At 42.9% G+C, this 27814-nt stretch overlaps 1 protein-coding gene across 1 annotated transcript in view; it reads right to left on the bottom strand.

Annotated features, from left to right (window-relative positions):
- LOC120810076 (collagen alpha-1(XIV) chain) overlaps positions 1 to 26173 on the bottom strand; it is an 88495-nt gene extending 62322 nt beyond the window's left edge. Inside the window, 13 exon segments of the mRNA XM_078095299.1 lie at positions 805 to 934; positions 1034 to 1179; positions 1402 to 1531; positions 2064 to 2215; positions 2533 to 2697; positions 3545 to 3709; positions 3929 to 4048; positions 4236 to 4391; positions 15219 to 15314; positions 15555 to 15698; positions 18518 to 18634; positions 24647 to 24753; positions 26034 to 26173. Coding sequence (XP_077951425.1) covers positions 805 to 934; positions 1034 to 1179; positions 1402 to 1531; positions 2064 to 2215; positions 2533 to 2697; positions 3545 to 3709; positions 3929 to 4048; positions 4236 to 4391; positions 15219 to 15314; positions 15555 to 15698; positions 18518 to 18634; positions 24647 to 24731 — 1606 coding nt within the window. The 5' untranslated portion in view covers positions 24732 to 24753; positions 26034 to 26173.
- Between the last annotated feature and the right edge of the window lie 1641 nt (positions 26174 to 27814).

The raw sequence follows: 27814 nt of genomic DNA, 5'->3' as shown, positions 1-27814 counted from the left end.
ATTGTGAAGTCATTGTTAAATAACCCATATATTATTTTGTTCTTACTTGAGGCTGGAAAGTATTTATTTGGCTTAATGTTTCAGGAGAAATAGAAATGATGTCATTGAACGCGACAATGAACAACTATCCTGTGACTGAATGGAAAATGACAATAAATTATGTAAAAAAAAAACTTTTTTCTCTCCAGCTCTCTCTGACTTTAAATCATATCCATAATATAATCTTTCTTATAATTGAAGAAAGACATTTGTGGTCCCTTTGTTGTTCAGAATTTGTATTAACAAATATTAACCAGATGGTGAATAAGATGACGGATGAAACACAAAACTTGAGTGTAGTCTGTGATCCGTCTTCACTCCGGTGTGCAACACCAGTGCTGTTGACAAATCAGCCCAATCAGCCGATAAACAATGAAGGGACGCGTCTGCTCTTGTGTGTCCTCCCCCACGGCCCAGCAACCAAAAGTATCTTTTATTGTTTGTCTCGGTTTTCACCATTTCAACAATCGCCATGTCTCCCTCGCGTTTCACGTCTCTGGACCCAGTGCCCTCGTGTCTCCTCCGTGTGCGGACTACAGCAGGCCTTACCGATCGTCTCCACCCGTGTCTCACCTTCCCCGTGTGGTCTTACGTGGCGTTACATTGCAACAAACCCAGCTGTCCTCCGCTTACACTGCTTGCCATCCTCAACTCCGCCAAGAGCTATTCGCTCGTTCGTAAGATTCATATTTTGGTTGTCGTGTTTGTTAGGATGAAGGTACAGGATGAGGGCCATCAGTATGTGTGTACGTGTGCAGTACTCACATGTAGATTTCTGGTTTGTCATTGGGTCACTAGCTTCCTCCCCGTACATGGCATAAACAGTGACGGTGTATTCAGTGCGAGGGGTCAATCCATGGAGCTCCATCTCTGTCACTGCGTCCAGCACCTTGACCTGTGGGGCAAAAGACAAATGCACACGTCAGAGCTTTTAAAAGAACAAGCATTCATCTTATCTTATTCTCGTTTCCTGTTGGCCGCTGTCTTCCGCTACCTCTTTCTCGACTGAGTCCCCATCATCTGTAAGCGGTGCATACAGCAGCATGTAGCCAGAAACTCCCTCCACACTGTTCCATCTTGCTCTCATGGTGCTGTGAGTCACATCTGACAGCTGGAGGGTCGTCACTGCGGGGAGGCCCACTGAGAACACATCAACACACAGACAGCGCGGTTCAATCAAGGCCTTTTCACGTTGTCAAAATCAAAAACATTGTGTTGTCTTCATGGACGCTTTTTATCTTCATCTATCCCACGGATCCTTGTCAATATGTCCGGATTCAATGGCTGTCGAAGCTTATTCCTTGTGCTATGTGAGCTTTATAAGTACATCTATGCGTGTCTGTATGTAGAAAATTTACTTACGGGTTGTTTCTGATCCTCTGAGAGCTTCGCTTGCCTCGTTTGCGTACACAGCAAACACAGCCAGCTGGTACTCAGTGAGAGAGTGGAGATGCTGTAACACCGCCGAAGTCTCACCACCGTCCACCACCGCCTAGGATCCAGGAGACGGGGGGGAAACACGGAAAGAAACAAACTTTTAAAGCAAACATACACGTGGCTCCTGCACATCTGGTCGCTGTACAGCCAGCTGAGCAAAAGATTTACTGGTTTCTGTGGTCAAATGTTCTGCACCTCCCAAGCCGGTGCCCCTATCAACCATATTTCACCTGTCTGATAGTGAATGGAGGGATGAGGGACGGATGAACGATGCCACCAGCCTCTCCGGGATAAACAGAGCTCAATCACCCAGACACAGTAACTCCCATTGGTGTAGTAAATATGATGGAGAATAGGCCTGACCCTGGCCAAAGCCCAGCTTTCTGCACTACAGCAAGTCTCTTGACCACAGAAGGGCTTTTTGTTGGTGCTCATCTATGCATTTCTTCCAGATTAAAATGAATTGCAATGTGTGCTTGCAATTTTGCATAGAGATCCATTTGGTAGTTCCTATCTTATCATCTTAAATATATGTACACATCCAGTAAAGTAAATTTGCTTGTGTTATTAGCTAACAACGTATTTACCTCCTGTGGTTCTCCTTCGCCAGCAGGATAATAAAGCACTCTGTACTTCTCTACATTCCCGGGCGCGTGGCTCCATGAAACCCTGAAGCTGCGAGCCGTCACTTCTGATGTCACCAGCTCAAGCGGCGCTCCTGTCTTCTCTGGTATATATTCTAAAGAAATAAAAGGTGGGGAAAATAGAAGAGTAGAACGCATTAGGTTATATAAATCATTCCCAGTGGGGTGCTTCTTGTTATAAAAACCTGCGTTAATTGTGGATCAGAGTAAAGGATTAGACTACTTTGATTCTATTAACATTTAATTTGACTTCAAAGACCTTTCTTGTTTTTCTTTTGTGCATCTCTATTTCTACAGAAATGACAACATAAGGGGACACATATGCCAGTGAACTGCAAACACTTGGATGTCCATTGTGGTCCACCAAAGCGTCACAAAAAACATTTATTTTCTAGTATTATTAGGCCTTTACTCTGTTTGATATCGTTTTCCTGCTGCTCCACTTGCTCGCACACAGTCTTGGTCAAACCCTCCACAATGGAACTCATGACGTTGAAGTCGGCCACGTTGTAGACGTGTGTGTGGTCCGGCTCCGAGGCAATGGAGACCAGCTCATTCTCATCAGCATTCTTAACACCTGGATAGGGAAAATGTAATTATTCTCATTTCTACATTTGTCATGTGGAGACAAAACCACTGTCAGAAATGGCAAACATCAAACATTTTTTGGGGAAGCAGTAAATGCCATGAGTCATCCCTGGGATGGCCGGTGTTGAGCGTTCCAGAGTTGGAATAACTGGGAAGAGGGTCCACTATACAGTGCCGCACTAGTCATTCTACATATATGTATCACATGTTACGTTTTACACAAGCTTAAACCCTCTAGAATTGAACTTAACAAGATATTTCAGTACATTTCTACCATGAGTAATAGGTTCCAAATGCCAAATGATCACAATCACACTCTGGCCCTGGCCAGTGCCGGGTCCTTTCAGAGGTGACATATTCAATTAATTTTCCAAACTATGAAATAAACACTTATTTATAATATGACTGGACAAGGTCCCTTCCCTCCCATTAAGAGAAGGCTCTTAAGGCAGGCAGGGTTGCAGATAAGAAGTTAATATTAAACTGAAAGTTTCCATCGTCGCTCAATATAATGCTTTCCATCCATAGGTGGAGAAAATCATTTTGCAACCTCTATGCGCAAGAGCAGTGTCCTGTTTTGCCAATATTGATGTTGACTGTTAGCTTTGAATTACTCTTGGGAGTTCTAGATATAACCCCCCCCCTACCTTTTCATTATTTTAGCGTAATGGTGCTGGGTGCTTAATATCTTCATATTGTATGTCGCTTGTGTGTCTTTGCTTTGTTGTAAAAGAGAAGTGTGAGTGCCAGCCTTGTTAACTATTATTAGCATGCATTAGATGTTATATACATACTATATACACAGATGTTACAGAGCGCTTGTCTCTCCCTCTCACCAATAGCAAAGAGCTCAATCCCAGCATTTCGTAAACTCTCTGCGGGAGGAATGACATCGTCCTGAGACTTTCCGTCTGTGACGAGGATCCCGATCTTGGGCACGCCCGGCCGAGAGCCAGACTCCGGCTTGAAGCAGTTCTCCAAGACGTAGGTCAACGCAAGTCCTGGAAGAAGACATGAAAGAGACAAGAGCGATAGAGGAGAAAGACGGTTAGAGAGGATGGAAGGATAATGTCACACAAAGAGGAGAATGACATCTAGGAGGGGGAAACAGGAGGGGTAAAGTTGGAGCAAGATGTCTTCAGAGCAATGAATAAGAAAAGAGCGAATAGAAGAACACTTTAAACTCCTTAACAAACTAACATGATTAACTGCAAAACAACCTGTGAGAGTGTTTCCTCCTTTGTATGGCAGGTTCTTAACAGCATCAATGACGGCATCTTTCGTGGAGAAAGCATTTAGATGCCACTCTATCCGGGGATCACCACTGTACTGAGCCAGACCTACAACACACACACACACACACAATTACTGTATATCTCAACTTGTCTCTACTTGAAGTAAAACAGCAACAAAGCTGATGTGCAAACACATTTAAGAAGAAAATACCAATATGAAGGGATGACCAAATAAATGAATAAAAACATTGATACAGACAACAGCAGACCATATTGGGAGGGAGGGACCCACCAATCCGTGTCTTATTGATGCCAACATCAAAGGCATCAACCAGATTTTCCAGGAACATGCGGACCAGCCGGAAGTTGAGCCGACCGATACTCCAGGACCCGTCCACCAGGATCACGATGTCTGCAATGGCCTCAGTGTGGCAAACAAACTGATCAACTACGAGAAGGAGACAAGACATACTGAAATGAGTTTTAAACTGACCGTGCAATGTTAGGGGGGAGAAATAAACAGAATAAAGGAAGAGTTCATGGGTAGGTGAAAAGAAACCTGAGCGACAGCCTAATGCTTTAACTTTAGTTTCTCAGACAAAACACAGAAATAACAATAAATGCACTTCAGGTTGTCTTCATTCTTAAACACTTCATCAAAAATCATGTTAAATATAGACAAACCATTTCCTTTGCATACAGACACAAAGCACAACTGCCATCTCGAAAAACTCCTTTGTGCTCTTTGGGATTAATCTCTAAACACAATATTAGATATTAACTCATTTTTAATTTGAAAGACCGATTAAAGGGATATCACCTGAAACCTTCCACCCGAAAGTAATATCAAGGATAGATATGACTCAATATTATGGAAGCGGGGACGCAAACACAAATGCAATCAAATATTCATTAGTTAAATTATATATAATATGACATATAATTGACACAATTCCATAACTGCTAATCTTCCTTGTGTGATATCGTGACTATGAATATACACCCATTTGAAAAATCCCTTTCAGTGTCTGCCGGAGAAGGCAATAGTGAATACTCCAGTACATTCTGATCAGAGTGGAATAAATGAATAAAGCTGATAGAAGAGCTGCCTGTAGGTAATGAGAATTATTGACTTGCATTTAAACAAAGACAAAGAAATCCCATATGAGTAAATGTGATGATTCAACTGCTGCTGGTTAATATTCACCGAAAATCAATACAAACTCGACACAACATAAAAACTAAAATAAAAGACTGCACTATTTATCACTGGACTACAGATGTTAGTTTTGTTGCTCAGCTGATGACTGAGACACCGTGGGTGTGTAAGACCTTCTTCCCATTGTGTTCCCATCTCTGTACACTGTCAACTATCAACTGTAAAATAATCCTCTAACAGCAAATTAAAACATTTAATTTAATTTAATTACATTTAAAAAAGAGCAGGGCTTTGTGTGTTTTGGCAAGCAACCTTTTTTGAAGGTTATCCACTGTACCACTTGCAATGATGTTAGGGCAACGCTATTTGAAGACTAAAACGCATAAAAGACACATTGTGTAACAATACGACACGCTGGAAAGTGATTTTCCAGACAAAGCCTTCTGTCTGCTGTCTGTGTCTGTTGGACGGTTTGAACCATCCACCTGCTACCAACTGCAAGAAGAGGAAGACGAGAAGACAGCGAGGTGAAAAGATGAAGCCGGTGATCCTCTTTGATTTGTAAAAGCAGAGCATAAAAGACGGAGGTGTTATTACAAAATACCACTCAGCTAATGCTTTGAAAGACTCAAGAAGGTCATGAATATATCCTTCAGTTCAGGTGCATAGCGGTTCACAGATATTTATATATATCAAACAACCCACCACATGTGAGAATCATTTTAAATTATTCAACTTGTTGCTTGGGTCGAGAGTTCCAGCAAAATAGCAAAAGGCTCAAAGTCAAAGAGTGAAAAGTTTATTTGTAGTTGCCCTTCTTACCGAACAAACAAGCATGGCCTTTAAAGGAAAGGTTAAAGAATAGAAAGGAAGAACCATGCTTGAGCACTAGCACGGCTTCTTTAAAAGTGAACACACATGATAAAAACCGAAAGGCATTGAGGGGTTGTTTGTATCTACAGTAACTACTGTTATTGGTAAATAGAGAGACACTTTGTGTTGTGTACTTTTCCTACTTTGACATCATCTAAAAGACCTTAATCACAATGAATTTCAGTGCATGACAGATTTTCTACGAAGACAAACCAATTCCTCCCTCAGTTCGAATGAGATCACTTTAGCTGGAATGGGTTACGCAAAGAAGGCAGAACACCAACAAGCTCTGTGGTGGACGAGTAATGAAATGCAAAGATTCAACGTCATCGAGCAGAAGCAGCAGATTTACGCAGATGTACTTATTGTAACTGATTCGAACCATGAGGTTTGCTGAACTACATCTGAACCATATAAGCATAAAAGCACGTAATTATAAAAAGCCGCATTGAGTACATGACTTGACAGGCATGTGATGAGACAGACGTCCAACTGGTCTTCGTGAGAGAGAAAGCGACCACATTTCATGACTGAGCCCACGGAGCCGTCTGCAGCGTTGCACAATTGAATTCAATTGTGAGTGGGAGTGTAAAAATGTGAGCGCTTCAATGGAACCCAGTGTTGTCTGCCTGCGGCTTTTAGACAAAGACTGAGGACGGAACTGGCGACTTCGATGATATGGACCAATAGCCACACAGAGGTTTAAACACATGCACATAAGGGCTACACGTAGAGACAGTAGAGCAATGTCTGACAAATACAAAGACTAATAAAACTGACACAAAACATATTCAGAAACACACTCGATGGAGTGTATAAATGTTTCTTATAAGAGTAGTTCTTCCCAGCCGGCCTCGATCCATCGCTGACCTCTACTGAGCCAGTGATCAGACGCTGTGATTTCATTTCAATTCCTCCGTAGTTAAGTTTAATTACCCCCACCCTCCTCCACGGTGGTTGTGTTTTAATGTCTCGAATGGACACTGAGAACAGGGACGGGCCTGCGGATAGAAGGACAGCAGCGACAGTCCTCACATCCCGAAAACAACTACTTTATTCTCGTGTCAAATGTTTTATTTCAGTGTGAGCCTGCTTTCATGCGAGCACTTTATCCTCCAAGTGTGATTTATTGCAAAATAATTGGACATTTATTCCAAAATAGATAAGCAGAAGTCGACATGTATGATTGTGTTTTATTAATCCGCTCATTAATCAAAACACACTTCAGTGAGACGATTAAATAACATGTGTTACCGTTGGTGAACTGCCTCATTCTTGGTCACCCCTCTAAACTGTTCAATACATCACTTTAGGATTAATAGTAATATGGTTTATTTCTCCTGCCTGCTATTTAGCATGTAGAACCTTATGTTTCCATAGAAACAATTTCCTTCATGTGCGTTGAAGACAAAATGTCCACTTTAAATCTGTGCAGTGTGATCCTTTCCATCCCACCTGCTCGTGTGTAGGTGTGCGGTCTGAGGATTCTAAAACGTGAGAGGAACATGGTGAAAAACTGTTTTTTGAACAACAAATGTTTAAGCAGATGTGCCAAAGGATACGGCTGAATGCTTTTTGAAAGAATATTTAATGTCAATTGGTTTGACTTATGATTTTCCATATTAGCTGAAATTGTCCTCAGGAAATATTTCATAGCACTCATAGCATTTCTTTGCAGGCATATAAGCCAAAGAAATATGGCTTTTTTCTCTGTGGAACAGGATAAAAGGCCAAGATATGCATCTCAGTTATTCAAAATAATGGTTAGAGACTTGACCTAATTGTGCAGCATTATTCTTATTCATTTTTAGTTGACTGGAGACATAAAAACTATATATTAACCCTTGATAATAGTCTGTCACACAACCGTATTCTCCGTAACAGAACAGCTATTAAGTAAACCTCCAAGTGTCAAAACGGTGAAATTGGCAACAATCAATACACTAACAAAACAAATATCTGGCTACTGCATATTTTCTTCGGCTGCATTGCTCAGAAATACTACAAACAACCATCTCATCGTTGCCACAATCTGCGCACAAAGCCGCAGAGCTGCTTTAGCGCACCAATAAACACTAGTAGTAGATTTTCAGTTTCACCCGCTTGTTTATTCAATGGAGAGACGGGCAGCAGATGGATACACCTGTCGTTTGCTCAGTGGCACTAAGACATCGTGGCAAGGCTCAAGCATTTATATTCATCTGGGAGTCCCGTGGTCCTGCGTGAGATGTGTGTGTGAGTGTGAGTGTGTGTGTGTGCGTACGTGTGTGTACGTGTGAAGTAGTGCAATCCAGCGCGTTTGAAGGTGTAATCCGACAGCTGTTCTAAGGCAGTTCCTGTCGTTCCACCTGAGACCTTTTCCTGCTTGGCCTCCTGATCTTTAATCCACTGTCTTGTTCACTGAATACACAGAAGGTCTGACAGAACAAACTCTACGTGTACGCTGAAAGCAAAGCATGGCCTGTAAAATGTCTCTTCCTCTTCCTCAGTGTGTCACTGCGTCTCAACCTGTTTCTGCATGCGTTTCTTTGCTTTTGTCGTTCTGTTTGCCTTCCTTTAATCTCTGCGTCTGATACACACTCTCTCTCACACACACACACACACACACACACACACACACACACACTTGTTGAACTTTGTAGTTGTTTCTATTTCGAAACTTGAGTGTTTCTTATCCTGTCTGGTTATTTTTTAGCTCCATGCACACATTGTAAAGACAGGTGTGGCACTCAGACTGGCGTTTTTCTTTCACTATTTAACACAATGCTGGCTTACTTATTTGTTCTGCAGGAGGGACAGTTTGCCTGCTAACCAACCCCCTTTTTCTATTTTGTAGTTGCTATTAGTCAAGCACAAGCAAATATTTATTTTAAATGTGTACATAATCACCAACTCAAAGCACTTCTGTGGCAGGTCCTGTGCAAGGAGGATTTACTGCAGCTAAACTACTTATTATAACACACATGTATGCAAAACGTAAAATTCTACTGTTGAATGAACAGGGACTTTTGCTCCCTTTAACCAAATTGTTGTCAATGCGGCTCACTCATGGTGGACTTATTCCTGTAGAAAACACGGTAAAGCGGCGTCCCCGGTACCGCAGACACAGTGTGATAGACCTCATGTGTGTGAACAGGAGAAAGGAGAAGCCACAGCTGGGAAATTGGGGAAGACGTACGCTAATTATTCCATTGACCTCTGCACTTCAGGAGTCCTTGTCACTGATGACCGAAAGCCATTAGCACGTCCGCACACAGATGTACTTCATGACCACTGTTGTACAATTAGTTAACCTCAGCCATGACCCCCTCCTCCATCACTTATCCAGGAGGACAAGGACATGCGTCTGGCTGGCACGGAGACACACGCATACGAACGTCCAAATGAGCAACGGCCGATCGACTCCCAAGTTTCTGAACGCACAGCCACCGTGCGTGAGCGTGACAATCCCACATCTGGAAAAGGTCCAAAACAAAATGTGAAACACAAAGTGCCATGACAGAAAAAGTAATAATGAAGACAAGACAAATGGAGATGGCTTATTTAGTATCGTGCACATGCTTCAACGAGCTGCGTGTGCGGTATCGGTTTTGGCCTCCGTACTCCGGCTCTCTGGCTACACGACAGTGACACATCTTTCTCACCACAACATCTTTGACATCTTGTTCAGCCACTGAGTATCACGCAGACTGAATAGTGATGCTACAACTTAAATTAAAAAACAGTGGGGGGGGGGGGGGGGGGTGCACAATGGCAGAGGATGTCGACAACTGGCAAAACAATAGAGAAGTAGGTTTGAGAAACACACACACAAAGAAAACGAGATGGACAGATACAGACCAACGTGAACGTTAAAACTGGGGAGAAGACTTGGTAAATATGGAAGGATGAACACACGTAAACCTAAAGAGTAGAAACACTAAAATAAGTGATGATGTTGGGAATTAAGGTTGGCTATGATTGTAGAAACATTGTCTCTCCAGGTGTGGCTTTGTTACCACGTGCAGCTGTGATGGATCCTCGTGGTGAATGTCAACGCAATCTCATTGGCCTCCAGTTCAACTTTGACTGTGTCTGTCGCTCGGGTTCAAACCGTGTGTGTCTGCCTGTGTGAGTGCCGGCTTAACGCTTCAGTCAGAGAGTGAGCAAGGCAACACTCGGCTAACATCCTATTGGGTGACATGTATTGGAAAAGGCACCAAAGCAAGGAGGAAAGAAGAGGCCTTTGCCCTTGATTGCTCAATGGTATCCAATTGCTTGTGTACACTGTCAGACTGGCGCTGTGATCGCTTTATGTAGAATTAAATGAGGATCGCTATATAGATACCAAAGTTGATCTAGTTCAGTGACTTTAATTTAACTGAAGGTAATAAAGGAAATTAAATATTTTCACGCTGTTTCACATGTAGGCCAGTTAACAACTTACTGTCTATGAGAAGAAAACAGGAAGGAAGGTTTGATTAGAGAAACCGGTGCTCAGTTCTAGTGGCTAATCTCTTAGATCTTTATGCTCTGCAGGGCAACAATCATCAGTTGTGCCACTGGAGGCTCCTCACCCACACGTGTAACAACTACAGTCATGGACACACCTACAGTACACATACACACAGATGTTCTCTGATCTAATATCACACAACTGTCCAAATAACAGGTATTCATTTTGGAGAAATGTGTTACTGTTCACGGATGGATTTGTTCTCCTTTTAAGCAAAACAAAAGATATTTATTGTCATTGGCTGCAAAATTCCCTACTGACTTTATCTTAACAGAAACATGGACGAATCAGTGGCAACGGCAGCAGTCAATAACACCTCTGGTTGTGAAATCAATCAGTCCATAGGAAATGAGTCTTCTCTCTTTATTTTCTTACCTCAGCAAACATTGCAGAGGCGAGTTTATCGTCTCAACTGCTAGTTTAAGATCTTCTTCAATACAGCATGATTTTAATTGTATAGTTATACATAGTGAAGCCCGGTATGCTTTAGTGCTTTAGGTGTCCACAGCGTTTTCATCAGAGAAGCATTTCACAATGTGTTTTTCAATGAATTGTTAGAACAGCAATTCCACAATCAATGGGTGGTTTTTGAGATATTTCACTTAAAAACAAAATTTTATACAAGATCTTATTGTGCATTACAGAAACACTTTTGGGAGTCATCTGACAGCAGAATTACTATATATTCAATTCAATTGGAAATACATCCAACTTGCAAAGCAAACTGCAGCGCTAGAGGAAAAGGTTAGGTGAGCACTGAAGTCAGTGGAACCTCTGGAGACTATCGATACTTGTACAAAAACATATATTATTGCAATCCATCTAAAGTAAAAGATATTTCAGTCTGGCCCAAAGTAATGAACAGACCAACTTTGCCATCGTTGCACTTACCATGGCTAAAAAAAACGTGAAAATCTCTTTTGGCGCAGGAGAAGCTTTTGGAAAATTTCTCTAGGCATTTAACCAAAATGAAACCCGTGAATCAAGCAAAGGGACAAGGAAATCTCCTCTACCGACGTCAACATGTGTAAAAGCATTACACAGTATTTGCTCTGTCTGCGTACAGTCTGAACTGGAAAGCGTTCGTTGGACAGTGAAACTGACGCATGAATGTGAAGTTCTAAAACCAGCATTTCTTTAGCAGCCAGTTGATTGAGGAGTCCAAAGGGACTTTTTGTTTGCACAACTGACAGAAAATGGAAGATAGCGAAAACATATGACAAACTTTACTTCAGTATTGCTGAAAATGTTTATTTTTTCATTCACATTTTCGTTATCGTAAAGGAAATGTGAATCTGACACTGGTTTTATTACGGGTAAGCAAGGGTGTACCCTTGTTTTAGATGTTGGGGGGGTTCTCACTGCCTTTGTTACTTTATGATTCAACCAGCATGCCTCTCTCTCTTCCACCTCTCCTCCCGTCTTCAGAAACCAGAGACAATCTTGTGATCAGGGCAATAATCTGACAGTATAGCAGAGTGGCCTGAGGGCCCCCTCCTCTCTCTCAACCCCCCCACCCGCACCACCAGCGCCCGTCCACGGGAAAAAAACAGCCTTTGAACTCTGCCTTCATTTCGATCCCAACCTGTGTTATGACTGTTGTGCAGCAATAAAAAATCTGTCCTCAGAAATATAAACAGCTGTCAAAGTACTAAAGACCAACTCTGTGGTGGTTCCCACTACAGTAGGACCACATTTTACCAGCATCACTGTTGCAACTGGTTGAATTTCATATTTTAAAGACTTTATGTTTCTTCAAATAGCTCAGGCTTTACTGTCATTGTGACACGCAAAAGGTAATTATGCTGCTTTTCCCTGCAGACAATGACATAAAAACATAACATAAAAAGAAAGACACATCAACTCTGCAATTGATATTCAAGGAGAAAATAATTTTCCGCACATCTTTCACCAGTGAGGGATCGCTCATTGATTTAGAGACGGCAAAAAAGAAAATGCTTCAGTCCTCTTTTCAAAGGGAGATTAGACCCAGGAGTCCCTGACCGATGATTTGAATCATCGACTTTTAGGGTGCAGGCCCATAAATAATGACCATTACTATGAGAAACAGATCGACTGGGGACCGCACACAAACGTAAACTATGTATTTTAAACCTTTTTCTGTTTGCTCAGAGGCAGACTCAGTCCATGTCGGCACGAAATAGGTTTCTTCAAAAGAATCCTGGATTGAACGGTCTGTATTTAGTTCAGAACAGCCTGTGCCCTCTTAAGATACGGTTAAGTCATTTCTAGAGTGTCTTAAGTAGAAAAACCCTGTTATTTCATTGAGAGCGGAGGGTTCATGACACTGCCTTTAGCCAATGGCCTTCTGCCCTTTACTTACACCGGAGCAACTTCAAACCAACTTATTTAAAGGCTGCATTTGATATGGGCAGTCAAAGACTACAAAAGGCTCTGCTTTTCCAAATTGAGAATAAAAGCTGAATCCCCAAAAAAGTATTTAATGTTAAAATTGCTTGGAAGTTAAAAAAATTAAAATAAAACTTATCTGTGCCAAGGTCTGATCCACGCACTATAAAAAAGTGTTCACACAAAAAGACAACTGACTTGTTCGATGCCAGCAAAACACAAACACACATTCATACACACATCAGACAGGATTGGAGACCATAAGCCAGCTGTTAATGAAAGGTTTTGTAAACAACCCACCCAGACATAAAAGCGAGCTGATTACTACTCTGGAACAGAGTGGTGATGGACTGGGATTGCAACGCTAATACACACACACACACACACACACACACACACACACACACACACACACACACACACACATATACACACACACACACACACACACACACATACAAAGACACAGAGGGCGACTTCATACAACACCATCTCTTTGGAGCCCTGTGGGATATTGGTACTATCACTGTAGAACATGAACACACTCGCACAACCCGATCGAGAGGCAACATAAAAGAGAAGTCTCAACAGGGGACATTAGCATCACTATGGTACACAAAGCTGCATTCCCTGGCACCTACACACACACACACACACACACACACAGACGATTCTATTGAAGCACAGCAGGATATTATCATAATCCCCAAAAGGTACGAAGCAGTACACCAATCAAGGGCACCTCTGCTGCAGTGAATCTGAGAACAGCACACTGAAGGAAATCAAGTTTTGAATCCACCTACCGAGGAGAAGGGGGGAGAAGAAGGTCAAGAAACAAAGGAGAAAAGAAAACGTCAAAGATCTAAACCACTGCATGTAGAGAGAGTCATCACAGTTTTAATATATTCATTTCTTTTTTATTAAGTTTAGATTTCCATCCCGAATACTCAAAGGTATTTTAAGTTTCTATTTGTGAAAAAGAGGGATGGCAGGTGGGTTTCCATGCAAGGTTTGTGACCAAAGGTGAAGAAGCACAGCTGGGATTTTTTACCAAAACAATGCAGCTAATTCTGCTCAGAACCCACGTTGCTCTCTATTGTTGGAACGAGCACATTTTCCTGAAAAGATGGCTGTGCATAGTGACATTGTGGTGTTTATCAGAAAGGAAGGAGCCGTTTGTGATATCAGGGATCTTCATAACATAAACATTATCTTATCTTATATCTTTTCTTTGTATACCTCTAGGTAAAGAATAAAAGTAGGACAATCACACATTTTCCATTGTGAATCCAGTACTTTTCCATAGATCTACGCTATGCAGGTTAATCCGGGGACAATTCATTATCTATTACCGGGTGCCAAGCATCTAGAAACACGTTTTATAACTTAATTTCTCTCTCTCTTTATGCGCGGTTGTGAGTGTTTGTGTGTCTCTCTCTTGCCTTATCAGCAAACACAAAGTGCACATTTAGCAAGAGGGGAATGATATTGTGCAAATAAGATATAAGGGTTTTACTCCATGCAAATAATGCCACATATTATATGGCTTCACTTGAGATTGCTCTGAACCAAGCAATAGCAAAACTGTCACCAGAAGTTACATTTAAATCTGGCAAAAGCAGTCACATTATCATATCAGCTGCACTTAGTGTATCAAATTCAGCCAACAGCATGGTTCATCACTAAGTCTGTGAAAATAAATGGCTTAATCTTTCTCTAATGCGCAAAAGCACACAGAGGAAATTGCACACCATTAATTACACTCCAGATATTAAAGATCCCCCAAGGATTTCACGGTTAAGATAGAAAGTAAATTAGTAGATGCACACACTGAAATACCATGAAAACATTAATGCTGCCAACTGAAGGAATACTTTGGTTTGAGTTACAAACAGACAGAAAGCCAGACAGTCTTGGTGGGGAGGAGAGCGCAAATTAACGAGCAACCTCACAGACGCAAGTTAACAATATGGGTCATTCATCCTCGAACTACAGGAGTCACCGTCACTTTATCCGCCGCTGCGTGTTCCAAATAGTTCCCAGAAAGCTCCACTGAGAGTGATTCCCCCTTTGAAGCGTGGATGGTTTTGGCTTCCTTACCCTCACTTGGTGGGTAAGTGGACCACCAGGCGGATGACTGTCTGGGTATCGCTTTTAAAGGTGGATTCTACTGTTGACCGGCTGCTCAACCTCTGCATTGGTCCCTCTGCATGACACCTGACTTATATTTTTCTGATCTATGGCATTGACACCATTGGCTGTTTTTCCTTCGTTAAACATCTTTATGGCAACTGGCTCTTTAAGAAGAGTCGATGTGAGGACTGGATTTGTACATGGCCCCTTCTCCTGGAGACAGTGTTTGTGTGCGTTTGTTCTACCTCCAAAGATCTCGTTGTCATCCTCAGGAGGTCCAGCTGACTCAGTCAGCCTCTCGGGCTTAGTCTCGTCTCCTCCGTCACTCTCGCCTCCTTCAGCTGCATAAAATGGATTAAATACATGTTGGCAGAGTAGCAGAAAACACGTGTCTGGGTTTACATACATACAGATCAGATACATATAGATTACATTAAAGTGAAGGGGAGTAAAGTGGGGATGGGAGGGGAGTATAACACTTTAGAATAAGGCTGAGTACAGCATTATGGAGAGGAGGGGTACAATTGGAGGCACACATTTCAGTACAGCTACAGAACAGAAGTAAGAATGTATGAACGCACCTTTGTGTCGGCCCTGAAGTGGCCGGCTCTGCTCACCGCCACTGACGCTGAGGACACTGACTGTGTAGTCCTTCATGGGGCTGTAATCTGTTATCAACACCTTAGTGTCAGATTTAGATATTATGATCTCCCTCTGTTGACCACCTGATGGAGAGAGAGAGAGAGGGAGATGGAGAGGGGCAAAGGTTAAGGCCGCATGCATCTGCGTCTGCGTCTCGTTTCAATTCATGGTTCTGCGTGTGTTGCAGAGCAATTCACCACCAGAACAACGGAGGAGTAACGTGTTTTTGTTGAAGACGACCTAGAGAGTCACGTCTATTTATTTATTTGTTTATTTATTTCTCAGACCTTATTGCCCCGCGCATCGCCACTGCTGCTTTTCATTGCGGACACATTTGTCCCGTATTTTCCTCCACAACTTTGTGCACCTCTCGACCGGCAAACCGGCGTTTGCGGAGATCTCCCTCCATGAATCCAACCCGCTTATTGCGCATTTCTTCCGACAAAAGTTCTTAAATCTGATCCGTTCTCTCCTAAACATTCTTAGTTTTAATAATGGCGGTATCGGGCTATGAAAGCGGAAATGTGAGACTCCGTAAAGGATGTAGTTAGCGGACCAATCGCAGCCTTGTGCGCTGCGGGAGGCTAGAAAAATGGGTCGACACACGCAAGGACACAAGGAGGTGTGAAAAGGCACGCAAGGGACACGCAAGGGGGTCTTGCGTCTGCGTCGCTCTGAAAACGCAGAAGCATAAACTAGGCTTAAGACATATATATTTTAATTCCCTGCTTTTTTCATTTCTTGTTGCTGTATGTAGTTGTAGGAAGCAAAATAGTAGTAATCTCATCTAAAATAAGATAATTCAGAGGAAGAGCTGACTCAGGAGTGCTGGAGTGCTGTTCAGAGCGGGGGGGGGACCTCTGTCATGGTGGTGGGTTGTAGCTAAGAGAGGGATCGAATGTTAGCGCTGGTTTGGGGTTTTGACTTAAATAAACAAAATAATCCACAATTTATTTATTAATAATTTATTAATAAATAAATAAATTGTGGATCTTTACAAATAAACAGCGTGTGTGCTTGTGTCCTCTCCATCAGGCCTACAGGTCACATTATCCCCCCATTCTAATTTTGAACCTGCAAATCAATGCCACCCGCAATAAGGTGTTGTGTGCGCTTCCTCAGCTCTTCTGTCGCTTGTGCCCACAGAGTGATGATTAATGACGTCTTTCGGGGAAGATAAATAAATCCTTTACTGGAGGGGGACAACAGGTCAGGTGAGGTAGTTGAACTTCGGTCTGTGCTGGGACACATAACTACCATCAATCCACCAAAAAGCTGATCCATGTCTTTCAATTTAGAAGAAAGTCACAGCTGCAGCTTTGCATGACATACATATAAGTTCTGGGAGGTCACTGAATCAGGCCAAGAAGTGGTTTTATCAATGACCTCCCCGTTAAACGACAAATTACTATTTTTATATATATGTTTGCATGAGGATCAATCAATTTAAATAGGACAAGTTAATTAGTGAGCTAATATTCCGTTAAGTTAGTTGGAAGTCTTAGAATTCTGCTCTCCAAAGACTTCAAAAGTTCAAACAGCCTAAGAAGTGAAAAAAACAAAAACAGCTTGCGTCTTGTGGGATGAGACCATTTTGGTAAACACATCAATATCATCTTCACTCAGTTTTAAGTTTAATTGGTCGTATAGCTGAACCTCAGCACACCCATGCTCCGGGGTCATTAAATCAGGTTTCAGCTACACTCTTCTTTTGACATTTTGATTCGACTGACACAAAGTTTAAAATAATGAAAGAAAGGCATTTCAATGATCTGCCTTGAGTTTAAACATGAATTCCTTTCCTTTCCAGTTACCAGAAGAAAATATATATTATGTTGAGTCTGAGGTTTAAGCCACTACTCTGACAGCTCCTTTTGCAAAAAATATTCTAATTTGGTTTTAGATAAAACAAGGTTTTATTCTAAAACCAAATTAGTTTTATTATACTCTGTGATTTTTGACCTCATTTGACTCTGATGGGATATCAGGATACAGGACAGTTTTTGTTGTGTCCTCATCCACCTCATTATCCAAAAAGGCTTTATTAGCCTCATAGTCCCAGTTTTTACTGCATTTGCTGAACGCTGGTGAGCTACTGCTGTATTTTTCCCTGAGAGGAAGTGACCATAAATTTAAGTTACGTTTTTGCTCTCTTTTTAGTTGTCGGAGACGGCAAGAGCGGGATGTTTACAGGGGAGAAGTTTTACGATACAAAGCGCTTCTCCAGTCCTACTTATTCATTTTTACAGCGGCTGCAAAACAATCACCTACATTTAGCGCAGCATCAACACCAACAAAGGTATAAAAGAAACATGTGTAGAAGATGTATGGCTGAGATAGGCACGCTCTTTTTATTATATTTATCATAATGTGGTAAAATGCTGACTGCGAGGTTCAAGCCCAGAAGTGACGAGAGACGAGGTCATCACTGGTGCAGTATAACAGAAGAGTGTCATGCGGTGATAATGCAGTTTGATCCTGAATGGAGGGTTACTATGGCTACTGTTGTCTGCCATCTGCCTTATAGCCACAGTCTACATCCGGTACTCGACTCCCAGGCTGAACTCCATCATGACTCGCTCTCCGTCCTGCTGTCCTGTGCACCTATCGGTCCCGTTTTGCAAAATGTGCTGACAGGGGCTCCACGTTCACAGCAGAAACATTCCTTTGTCTGAAACTTGGCAGTGGTGCAGGACAAACGTTGAGTCCTCCATATCTCTCAGGAGTGTGATCCCTTGAAAGGAGTTCTGATAACAAGTAAATTACATAATCCTGCCTGACAAAGAAAAAATCCAACACCTAGTGGGACCCAACGAAGTCCTACTGTGTGTGTGTGTGTGTGTGTGTGTGTGTGTGTGTGTGTGTGTGTGTGTGTGTGTGTGTGTGTCCAAAGTTATCCCACCTGGCGTAGTGTTGTAAAGGAACAGATAGCTGTCAAAGTCTCCTTTGGGCTCCTTCCATGAAATAAGGAGTTTGCTTGGGCTCAGCACTTTGAAACGCAGCCTCCTTGGAGCTGGAACTGAAAAGGAATTGTGCAGAATTAAATCAGCTCCAATGAAACTAGGAAATGGTTGAAAATAAAAAATAAAAATGTGTTAAGGAATGAGCGTGTCAGTCAGTGGTGGAACCAAAGAAATAACCGAAATAGAGGCCGAAAGATTCACCCCGAAGAGACACAAATCAAAATGACTCAAAGAGGAAACAAGGATGCATAGAAGGACAGAGAGAGCTGAGTGAATTCCCATTTTGAAGTTCTTGTATCCATGAGAGCAAAACATACATAAAACACCAGAAGCAGGCCGGGAAAAGCATACAGCTCAGCTTCAGCTCAAAACAGCTTGAAAGAGGTTTTACAGAGAAACCTCTTCCAGGCAGATTTACTTCATAAGATATTTTCCAAGGACAACGCCGGAGGGATGATTTAAATTTCTGTCCCAAACGAGTGAAGATAAGTAAAAAAGAAGAAGCACTTTTCTGCCTGTGCCGATGCACGGCGGTACATTTGTGTCTATCTATACAATATCATGATGAAATGATTGGTTTACAGAGCAGCTTGCTTTACTTTCCAGCCCTTTGTCAATGACAGCAGATCCGCAGCGGCCCGAATGATGGTAACAGCAGCCATTCTTTGTGTGTGTGTGTGTGTGTGTGTGTGTGTGTGTGTGTGTGTGTGTGTGTGTGTGTGTGTGTGTGTGTGTGTGTGTGTGTGTGTGTGTGTGTTTTCAGTCTGCGGGCTTCTTACAAACACACTTAGACGGCTTGTTTTGAAGAATAAAAATAAATGTGGTTGAGAAAAAGACAACTGAAGAAAAGGACAGACAGCAGCAACACTGCAGCGTTACGGGTTTTGGGATAAAAATGTTCGACTTTCTGCCCCTATTTAATAGTGATAGTCACGAAACGGGGAGAGAATAACGACATGCAGCAAAGGGTCGTGTGTCAGACCTTAACCGCAGTCTAGACACGTGGTGAGCCGCGCCCTCCACTTTACGCTTTCATACTTTTATTCAATCTTTTTATTAAGTAATCACATTGCAACACCTATCAAATTCTCAAAATGCATAGGACGACACGGTATAATCACACCCCATAATACTATGAATAACTTAAGCCTTTGATAGAGCTGCTGGATTATTACTCTGGTATCATTTAGTTTGTGGTGGATTGCAGGTGAATCGCGTTGGCAGAAAGGGTACTAATAACTGGGGGGGAATTGCCTTCTTCTTCATTGCCTTGCATGTCACATACACACACTGACTTTATGAAGAAAACATGAATGAGCCCATTAAGACCCTCTTTTATTCTGTGACTATATGTCAAGGTCTATGAGTTGAAGGCTTTTCTAGTCAGCGACAGCAACTATGATTAATGTATATGGACATAATAGCTCCTATGGGTGAGGACGCTGACAGAACATGAGGGTCTCTGATATGAATTACCCTTCCCAACCTGCCTCGTTTGCTCTTGTTGATCACTGTGGAGCCGTAAACACCGTCAGAGAGCTTAACATATCACACACACACACACACACTGTCTGAATCCAAGATGCTCTGGTGGAATGCATTATACATCTTCTTACAATAAGATGCTTTGCTTAAATAATGTCGATACCTCGGTTAGGTGGGTTAACACCCCCCCTCACCCCCCCGCCCCCCACAGTAGAGCTTAAACCAATGTGTATATTACATAAACTAGAAAGGTTTATTTGAGTCACACAGATGGAATCACCAAACCCCTTAAAGCTCTTTGCAGAAGCTTCTTGCAAGGCAATAATTGCAAATGTTTGGCAGAAATTTTGCATAGCAACAAAATTCGGCAAATGGTATCTAGTCTGAGTCAATAAAGCCTTTAACAAAAAAATTCAAAAAACCATACAAATCCCCTAAAATCCACCATATACAGTATTATAACATTGTGCATTCATAGGTGTCTAATCCCCACTCTGAATTAGAACAGTTTGTGAACTGGAGGCACAGAATGAAGTGAAATGATGCAGGGTGGGGTGATGCATGCACAGCCTGACGCCACTTTTCCCAGGATTAGCAGGTGTGAAAGCCAGCAGGGATTCCTGTTGGAGCAGTAAATGCCCTCCGATCCTCTGCTTCTCTTCATCCCCCTTGAACTGTGTCTCTGTTTCAACTTCTTCTGCAAGTTTCTTCTTCCCATCCTCCGATGTGGACGATCTTCTCTATGTTGGCTTCTTTTCTTTCCCCTTTCTTTACTCAAAAATCTCTCTTTTCGACTTCTATTCCGATTTGCTGTGTTATGTGTTTTCGGCTGTTCTCAGTCTGTTTTTTTAAATATCCTATACGTCGATTTCCCCTTAACTCTCTAATCTTTAAATCCCATCATCTTTCTTATCTATATTCTTCCACTTTCTCCTTGCATTGTCTACTTTTCTCCTCTACGTCCTTCCCTCATACTTGGACTGATCCTCTTTCTCTTCTTCTTTTCCCTCATCTACACATGCATCTCCTTTATCTCTAATGCATCTCAATCAAGACCTGATTAATTCCCCCGTTTCCTCGCTCCGGATTAGGGCCGTACTGACTTCAAAGAGTGTTCGGGCTACAGTGGCGTCACTAATTCGCAGGATTTATGGATGGCAACTGCTGACTTGCATTGTCACCGCAAGATGTCTTCTGTACACTAAGCGAGATAGGGAAAGTTTGTATGAGCGTGTCCATCCAGCGCTGCGGCCCGTGTTGTTTGATTAAGGCCGGTATCTTGTCAGTACGGTAACAACTCTGCTCACAAAGGTAGAACTCAGGAACCCAAATCCACTCCGGCGTTCTCCTTCCACCCCTTCACTGCTCTCATGGAACACACCAGCCCTTTATCACGTCTTTTCTTCTCATCCTTTGGGTTTTAACTCTCATCTCTCTCTCCTCCTCTTCCATTTTCTTCTCTCCTGCTCTTTTATCCCATCTAACCCTCCTCCTGCTCCTCCTCCCACTCCTGTCCTTTAGAGGCTTAACGTCTTTCTTCTCACATTCATTGTTTTACCTGTGTAAATGATGCCTTCTCCCTTAACCCTTATCTCTGTGCTGCATTGTGCAGGTCTGTCTGTCTGTCTGTCTGTCTGTCTGTCTGTCTGTCTGTCTGTCTGTCTGTCTGTCTGTCTGTCTGTCTGTCTGTCTGTCTGTCTGTCTGTCTGTCTGTCTGTCTGTCTGTCTGTCTGTCTGTCTGTCTGTCTGTCTGTCTGTCTGTCTGTCTGTCTGTCTGTCTGTCTGTCTGTCTGTCTGTCTGTCTGTCTGTCTGTCTGTCTGTCTGTCTGTCTGTCTGTCTGTCTGTCTGTCTGTCTGTCTGTCTGTCTGTCTGTCTGTCTGTCTGTGTGTGTGTGTGTGTGTGCATGCGCGCTTGAGGGTGAAGGCTCTCTAATAAGGACTAGCTGAATATTACGAGTCTGTTGATGATCCGTCTCCATGTGCAGGAAGCCATAATACTCCAACAAGCCACCAACCAACAGTGAAAAAATACATCACCATGAAATTCCCAACTAGGTTAACGTTAGAGAAAATGCTTTACGTTAAATAAGAAACAACATATTCATTTCAAACAAGGACCGTTCACAGGTCTACGTCACTTCACACTGTATTTTCTTTGTAAATGTGTTCTTGAGCACACAATCTCTGTATTGACTCAGGCTGTCAGCCAATCAACAAAATCAATCACAATAGTTAACTAAGCACACAATAAGCACACACAAACACATAAACCCAAATAGATTAACTGTGCATCATTCCAATCACTACCTGACTTAGGTTAGGAGAACAAAACAGACTTTAAAATGACTGCTGAATTAACAGTGGGTCTGAATTTGTACGTATTGCCAGCAAGCTTCCAACATCAGGAATCTTCCTCCACATATCCTACTTCTATCCCTGCTGCATTGGAAACATCACCACAAAGTGCCTGGCCACTCTGACAGGGGAGCATACAAATCAAATTTACGTTTTCTTTTTCCATCCTTCTAACAGTGTGAGAAGAAGAAGGCCGCTCCCACAGGGCAGCGTAACTGACCCATGCAATGCAGACTACTGTGCCCAAATATTGTCTAAAAAATGTTATCGCATACTAAATAAATAACTTGTGTTTGCAAAGATGATTTGTGGAAATCAATCAATATATAATTCCTTTATTAGAAAGAAATTATACCCCAATTAAATAACATTTCTTGGCCTTATAGTGTCTTATATTCAGCTGATTAGGTTTGAATGACGTATCATCATATATTTTTAATTCCTTGTGGAGGAAATCCCTCCCAAACTAACAGTGCACTGTTTGGTTGTGGGAGTTCCGGACGATAGCCAGACACTGGTGTTGTATATACAAACATTCGCCATGGGTAAAACAGACAGTGATCTTTGAGCTAAAATCCTCTGGGACCAGATGTTGCAGTTTACAGAGAGACAGACTGGGCAAAGATGCCTGTCACGTGCTCCTTAATGAAGGAATTTAGCCGAGCACGCACCCATGGTGTCTGGGATGTCATCCACGCTCTGCTGTGATTCACTGGGATCAAATCCCAGCCTAATTTATGCCGTCACACTCCCGTCTCACGTCTAATTTCTGTCTGCCGCCGGTGAAAAACATGTCTTGAAATTCAAATTTGAAATATAGTGTTCAAAGAGAAAAGGAGAAGGAGTAAACAGAGAATGAGAAAAATATCCGGCGAGAAGCAAAGCAAGGAGGATACAGGGAGAGAGCACAGAAGAAAGACGAGCAGAGAAACAAAGAGTCAGAACCCAATGCAGAGAAAGACACGAGATACCAGAAAAGCCCTTCTTTCATTTCAAATCAATCACTGTTCATTAAGGACTTCCACTGTCAATATAAATAAAAGCAGCCACACGCAGATCCCCTCAGATTTGTGCCATGCGTGGATTATTTTGAGCAGCTTAGAAAAACTATTTTCAGTTCATGTCTATCAGTAGCATTCCTTTAAACAGGACCTGCTGCTTCTCTGCACCTCTAACTCCACATCCTGGAAGGAATGTGAGCTACACACACACACACACACACACACACACACAGACACACACACACACACACACACACACACACACAGCTAAATGTTAAAAGTGTCCCTTGGGGTCATTTCATATTATGTCTATCTAGAGGTAAAGAAAGATTCCCCGGACCGATTTGTTGGAATAATAATTTTCTCAGACGTTGTTGAAACATCAGCCTTGGACATCCATCACTAAATAAGGAAACCTCCTGGTCAACACATGATAACGAAGGATTACTGGGTAGTGTGGCTTAAGCTCTAAGGCTGATTGTATTAACAGAGAGGAGCGGCAGGAGTTTCCTTCAGAAAAACACACACAACTGTGATATTCTAACACTCTTGTGACACGTGAAGTATGTTACGGTTAAAACTGTAACTAACATGTGTGTTCCTTGTCAAGCCCGCGTCCAGATTTTTAACTTCCATGACCTAAAAACAGAGAGACAGCAGCCCACTTTTTGATGGGAGTCAGTGTGGTGAAATCAGGCCTGCTGAGGAATGAGGTTGATCTGAAAGCACACTGGAGCGTTATCTACTGAGCAGCACATCGAGCTGCAAATCATCACAGCTTGAACAACACGTTAATTAAAGCCCCCCCCCCTGAAAGGTGGCAGCGTCGGCAGCGGGGTTGCAAGCGTTGCCGTGCTGCCGGCGTAAAATTGGCACGATGACATGCGGACGATCACGGGCGTGATTTAACCCGAGGCTACGCGTCAAACATGAGAGACAGCAAAGGGAGGAGTGGCGTTTAAACAGTGGAGGAGAGGACACAGAGAGTTCAGGTGAGGGAAGGGAACATGGAGGCCCGGGAGGGCGGGGAGGTGAGGGGAGGGAGGAGGGAAGAGTGAGGACAGACACAGTGTGGTGAAGGTGTCAAATGGAGACTTAAAAGCAAAGAAAAGTTGGAGTGGACTGAAAAATGCTCACTAGGAAGGCGGCGGAAGAGACGGGGAGGGGCATGGACGTGGGATGGGAAGATTGTGCAGCAGAGACCGGACAAGAGGAGACGGTCCTTACCTTGACCCTGCGCCAAATGGGAAATCAGGACCAGTAACACCAGTGGGGTCCACGAGCACCACCTAATCTGCCCCGCTGACACCATCCTCACAATCAGCAGCTTAGACCTGCACGGAGAGAGGAGGATTATGCTGAAAGAAAGGAGGAGATGCAAAGCAAAGAGGTACAGTGCAGTTGGACAGAAAGAAAGGGGGGGATTTCTGACATTTAGCTGAAGAGAGGCTCTGTGGGTCCAGAAAACCCACCCCGCCCAAATACCGCTGATCTGGAATCAGTTAACTCCCGTCTAATTTCCACTTTGATACGAGTACAGAGCAGCAGTTTGACGGTCTAGACCGACCGCAGAGCAGCGGTTGAGCCTGCCGCCCACACCGGGGAACACAGAGGAGGACATTGTTAGAGGGACGAGGGGAGGATAAATGAACAGGAGCTGGTGGGGAAAGATGGAGAACAAACAGTGATGGACAGACAGGGAGGGAGTAGTTTGATTGACAGTCAAGTCAGGAAACATTCCACGAGACCCGTTTCCCAAACCACAAGAGCAAAGACAACAGATCATCTCCTCTTCTCTCTATATCCCATCTCCTCCTTTCACCTCCTTCACTTTTGTCTTCGCCTCCTCTGCAGGCCCCTTATTATTACACACTGGGGACGGACACATGGAGACACTCATCACGCACGCGGACAGTGGTTCGAATAGAACAGCCTGAGCGAGAAAGTTTTACCTGGTCTGAATTATCTGGAGGAAACCCTGAGGTATTGAAATGAAAGCAGGCTCCTTTCATTCAGAGTGTCAAAAGCCTCGGGACACGGAGAGGGAAATGAGAAAGATTAAACAGAAACCATTCTGCCTTTTAGTCGCTCTCCAACACACACAAATGAGATTGTGATTGGAAAGTCTCAGAGTGACGCTCAATTAAAAATGTATATCTCTTTACTCAAGTGATGCAAGATGAATGCAAATTGCAGCCCAGTGGAAACTCCTTGTTGTTGTTTTTTGGTCAGTTTGTGTAACTTTGCAATTGGTTAATTGGTTAATGGAAACCAGGAGAAGGCGCAGTCTTCAATAAAATTAAGCAGTCTATTTGCTCAATTTGTGTGCTCTTAAATGCTATTTGCGGAAAATGATTTCCAGACATTCTCAATTAATCACAATACGAGACAGTAGACGCACGCACCGATTTCATTCTTGGAAAAACTGTCTTTAGCCAAATGAAATCAAGTTGGAATCACTGACCGTATCTTCATTCATCGGCGTGTAAGTGCTGCTAAATGGTTCACATTTAGTTTTTCTGTGCGATTTGGGGCAAACTATCCGATTCATTCAAATTAAGACGTTGCGTTCAAACGCTCCAACGCTGCGCATAACGAATGAAATCACCTTTACCTCTCCGGTCATCGATTCCAAGCGTGCCTTTATCCCCAAAGAAATCCTCTGAATACCAAAGACCGCTGGTTCCTCTTCCTTCTCGCTCCTCCTCTCTTTCTTCTCTTTCTCCCACTCGTTCGCTCCGGATACAATTCGGTGAGTCCGGAGTGGGTGTTTCTCTCCTCGTTATTCAGCCATCCCCCCTCCGGCTATTCCTCCTCGTCCCGACCCTTCCCCGTGCCCCGCTTCATCCAGAATAGAGGGAGAGATGGGGGGGGGGGAGACGGTCCCTCTGCGCAAAAAACCTCCGCTGGCAACCTACAGGTTTAAATCCGGCTTCAAATATCCCGAATGCACTTTTCTAAAAGGAGCCACTTGGTCGTTGCGGGTTTGACTTGCATGGAAATGGTAAAAAATGCGCTCGCAGCAGGTGCGCTGCGCTGCGACCTCCGATGTTGAAGGCACCATCACACCGGTTTTCACCTCGACTGAAGACGACTTTCTTGGAGTTTTACAAAAGAAGCCTTCCGGTCGACAGATGTGATGTTTCGGCTCATGTGAAAATGTATAGTACCAGTCAAAAGTTTGGACTCATTCAATTCAATAAGAAGATGTATCTAAGCCTTACCTGACTATTGGTATATGTCGATATACATCTTAAAATAACATTATTTTGTTTCACGCTATTGTCTGAGTGCTTACTTTGATTTATGTGAGTCCATTGGACACGAATTGTCACGTCTCCAAATTGTTTCTAGATGGCTGCAGAGGTTTTACATCTGTATCATGTCCAATATGTTCTTCTGCAAATCACATGTAGGACATCTGAGTCTATCGGTGCTCTCAGTCAACATTTTTGTGGAGGAATAGTTGGACATTCTGGGATTTATTTTTACATTTAATTTAGCTGAGAGTGAGATTAAAAGATTGATTCCACTTTGATGTTTGCTTGTTAAATATCAAGCAGACAGGGGGTGATTAGCTTAGCTTTGCATTCAGACTGAAAACAGTCTTCATTTTTTCAAAGCAACTCCAAAGCTCACAAAATAACAAACTGTGGCTCGTTTGCTCGATTTAAAAGCTAACTCTCAAACAAGGAAGCGAGAAAGTGCATTTCTCGTAAAGCAAAACTCTTCTTCTAAAAGGTTTTCAAAATGACATTCCGAGCATTAATGTAGCGACAATTTTAATTGCTTTTGAAAGAAGTAGTGTAGTAGCCTCCGCCACGCATCCTCCAGTTCCCCTCAAACAAAGTCAAACACTTCTTGCTCTGTCAGCATTCTTGCTGTTGTTTGCGCCGTTAGCGCCTTTAGCTTCTGGCCCGCCAGCTCCGTCGAAGGCTGAGTCATGTTCAGAGGCACGTGGAGGCACCGGATTTTGAAGCGGGCACTTCTGACATTCTGATTTATCATTACGTTTCGTCTGTAACTGCCAACGCTTTGTTCTGTCGCTCTGATGGAAATTTTAATGCTGTTCACCTGCTGGCGAAGACGCTCTGTGACCTGCCCCGAGGCGCGACGAAGGGAGTCATGGGAAGCAGAGGCCGGTGAATGTACAACGGCCAGGCCGAGTTGAAACGCTAAATAGCAACACTCCAGGTGTGTCCCTGAGGCACTACACACACACACACACACACACACACACACACACACACACACACACACACACACACACACACACACACACACACACAAATGCTCACAATACACATGAACATGTGCTCCTTAGCCAAACAACTGTCCAGATGCCATGAACACTATAATCTTGTGGATAGGATCCCCTGTCCTCCTTCCTTCCTC

The sequence above is a fragment of the Gasterosteus aculeatus genome, chromosome 20 (genome assembly GCF_964276395.1).
Source record: "Gasterosteus aculeatus chromosome 20, fGasAcu3.hap1.1, whole genome shotgun sequence".
Taxonomy (NCBI): domain Eukaryota; kingdom Metazoa; phylum Chordata; class Actinopteri; order Perciformes; family Gasterosteidae; genus Gasterosteus; species Gasterosteus aculeatus.
This window is presented reverse-complemented; position numbering and strand designations above follow the sequence as displayed.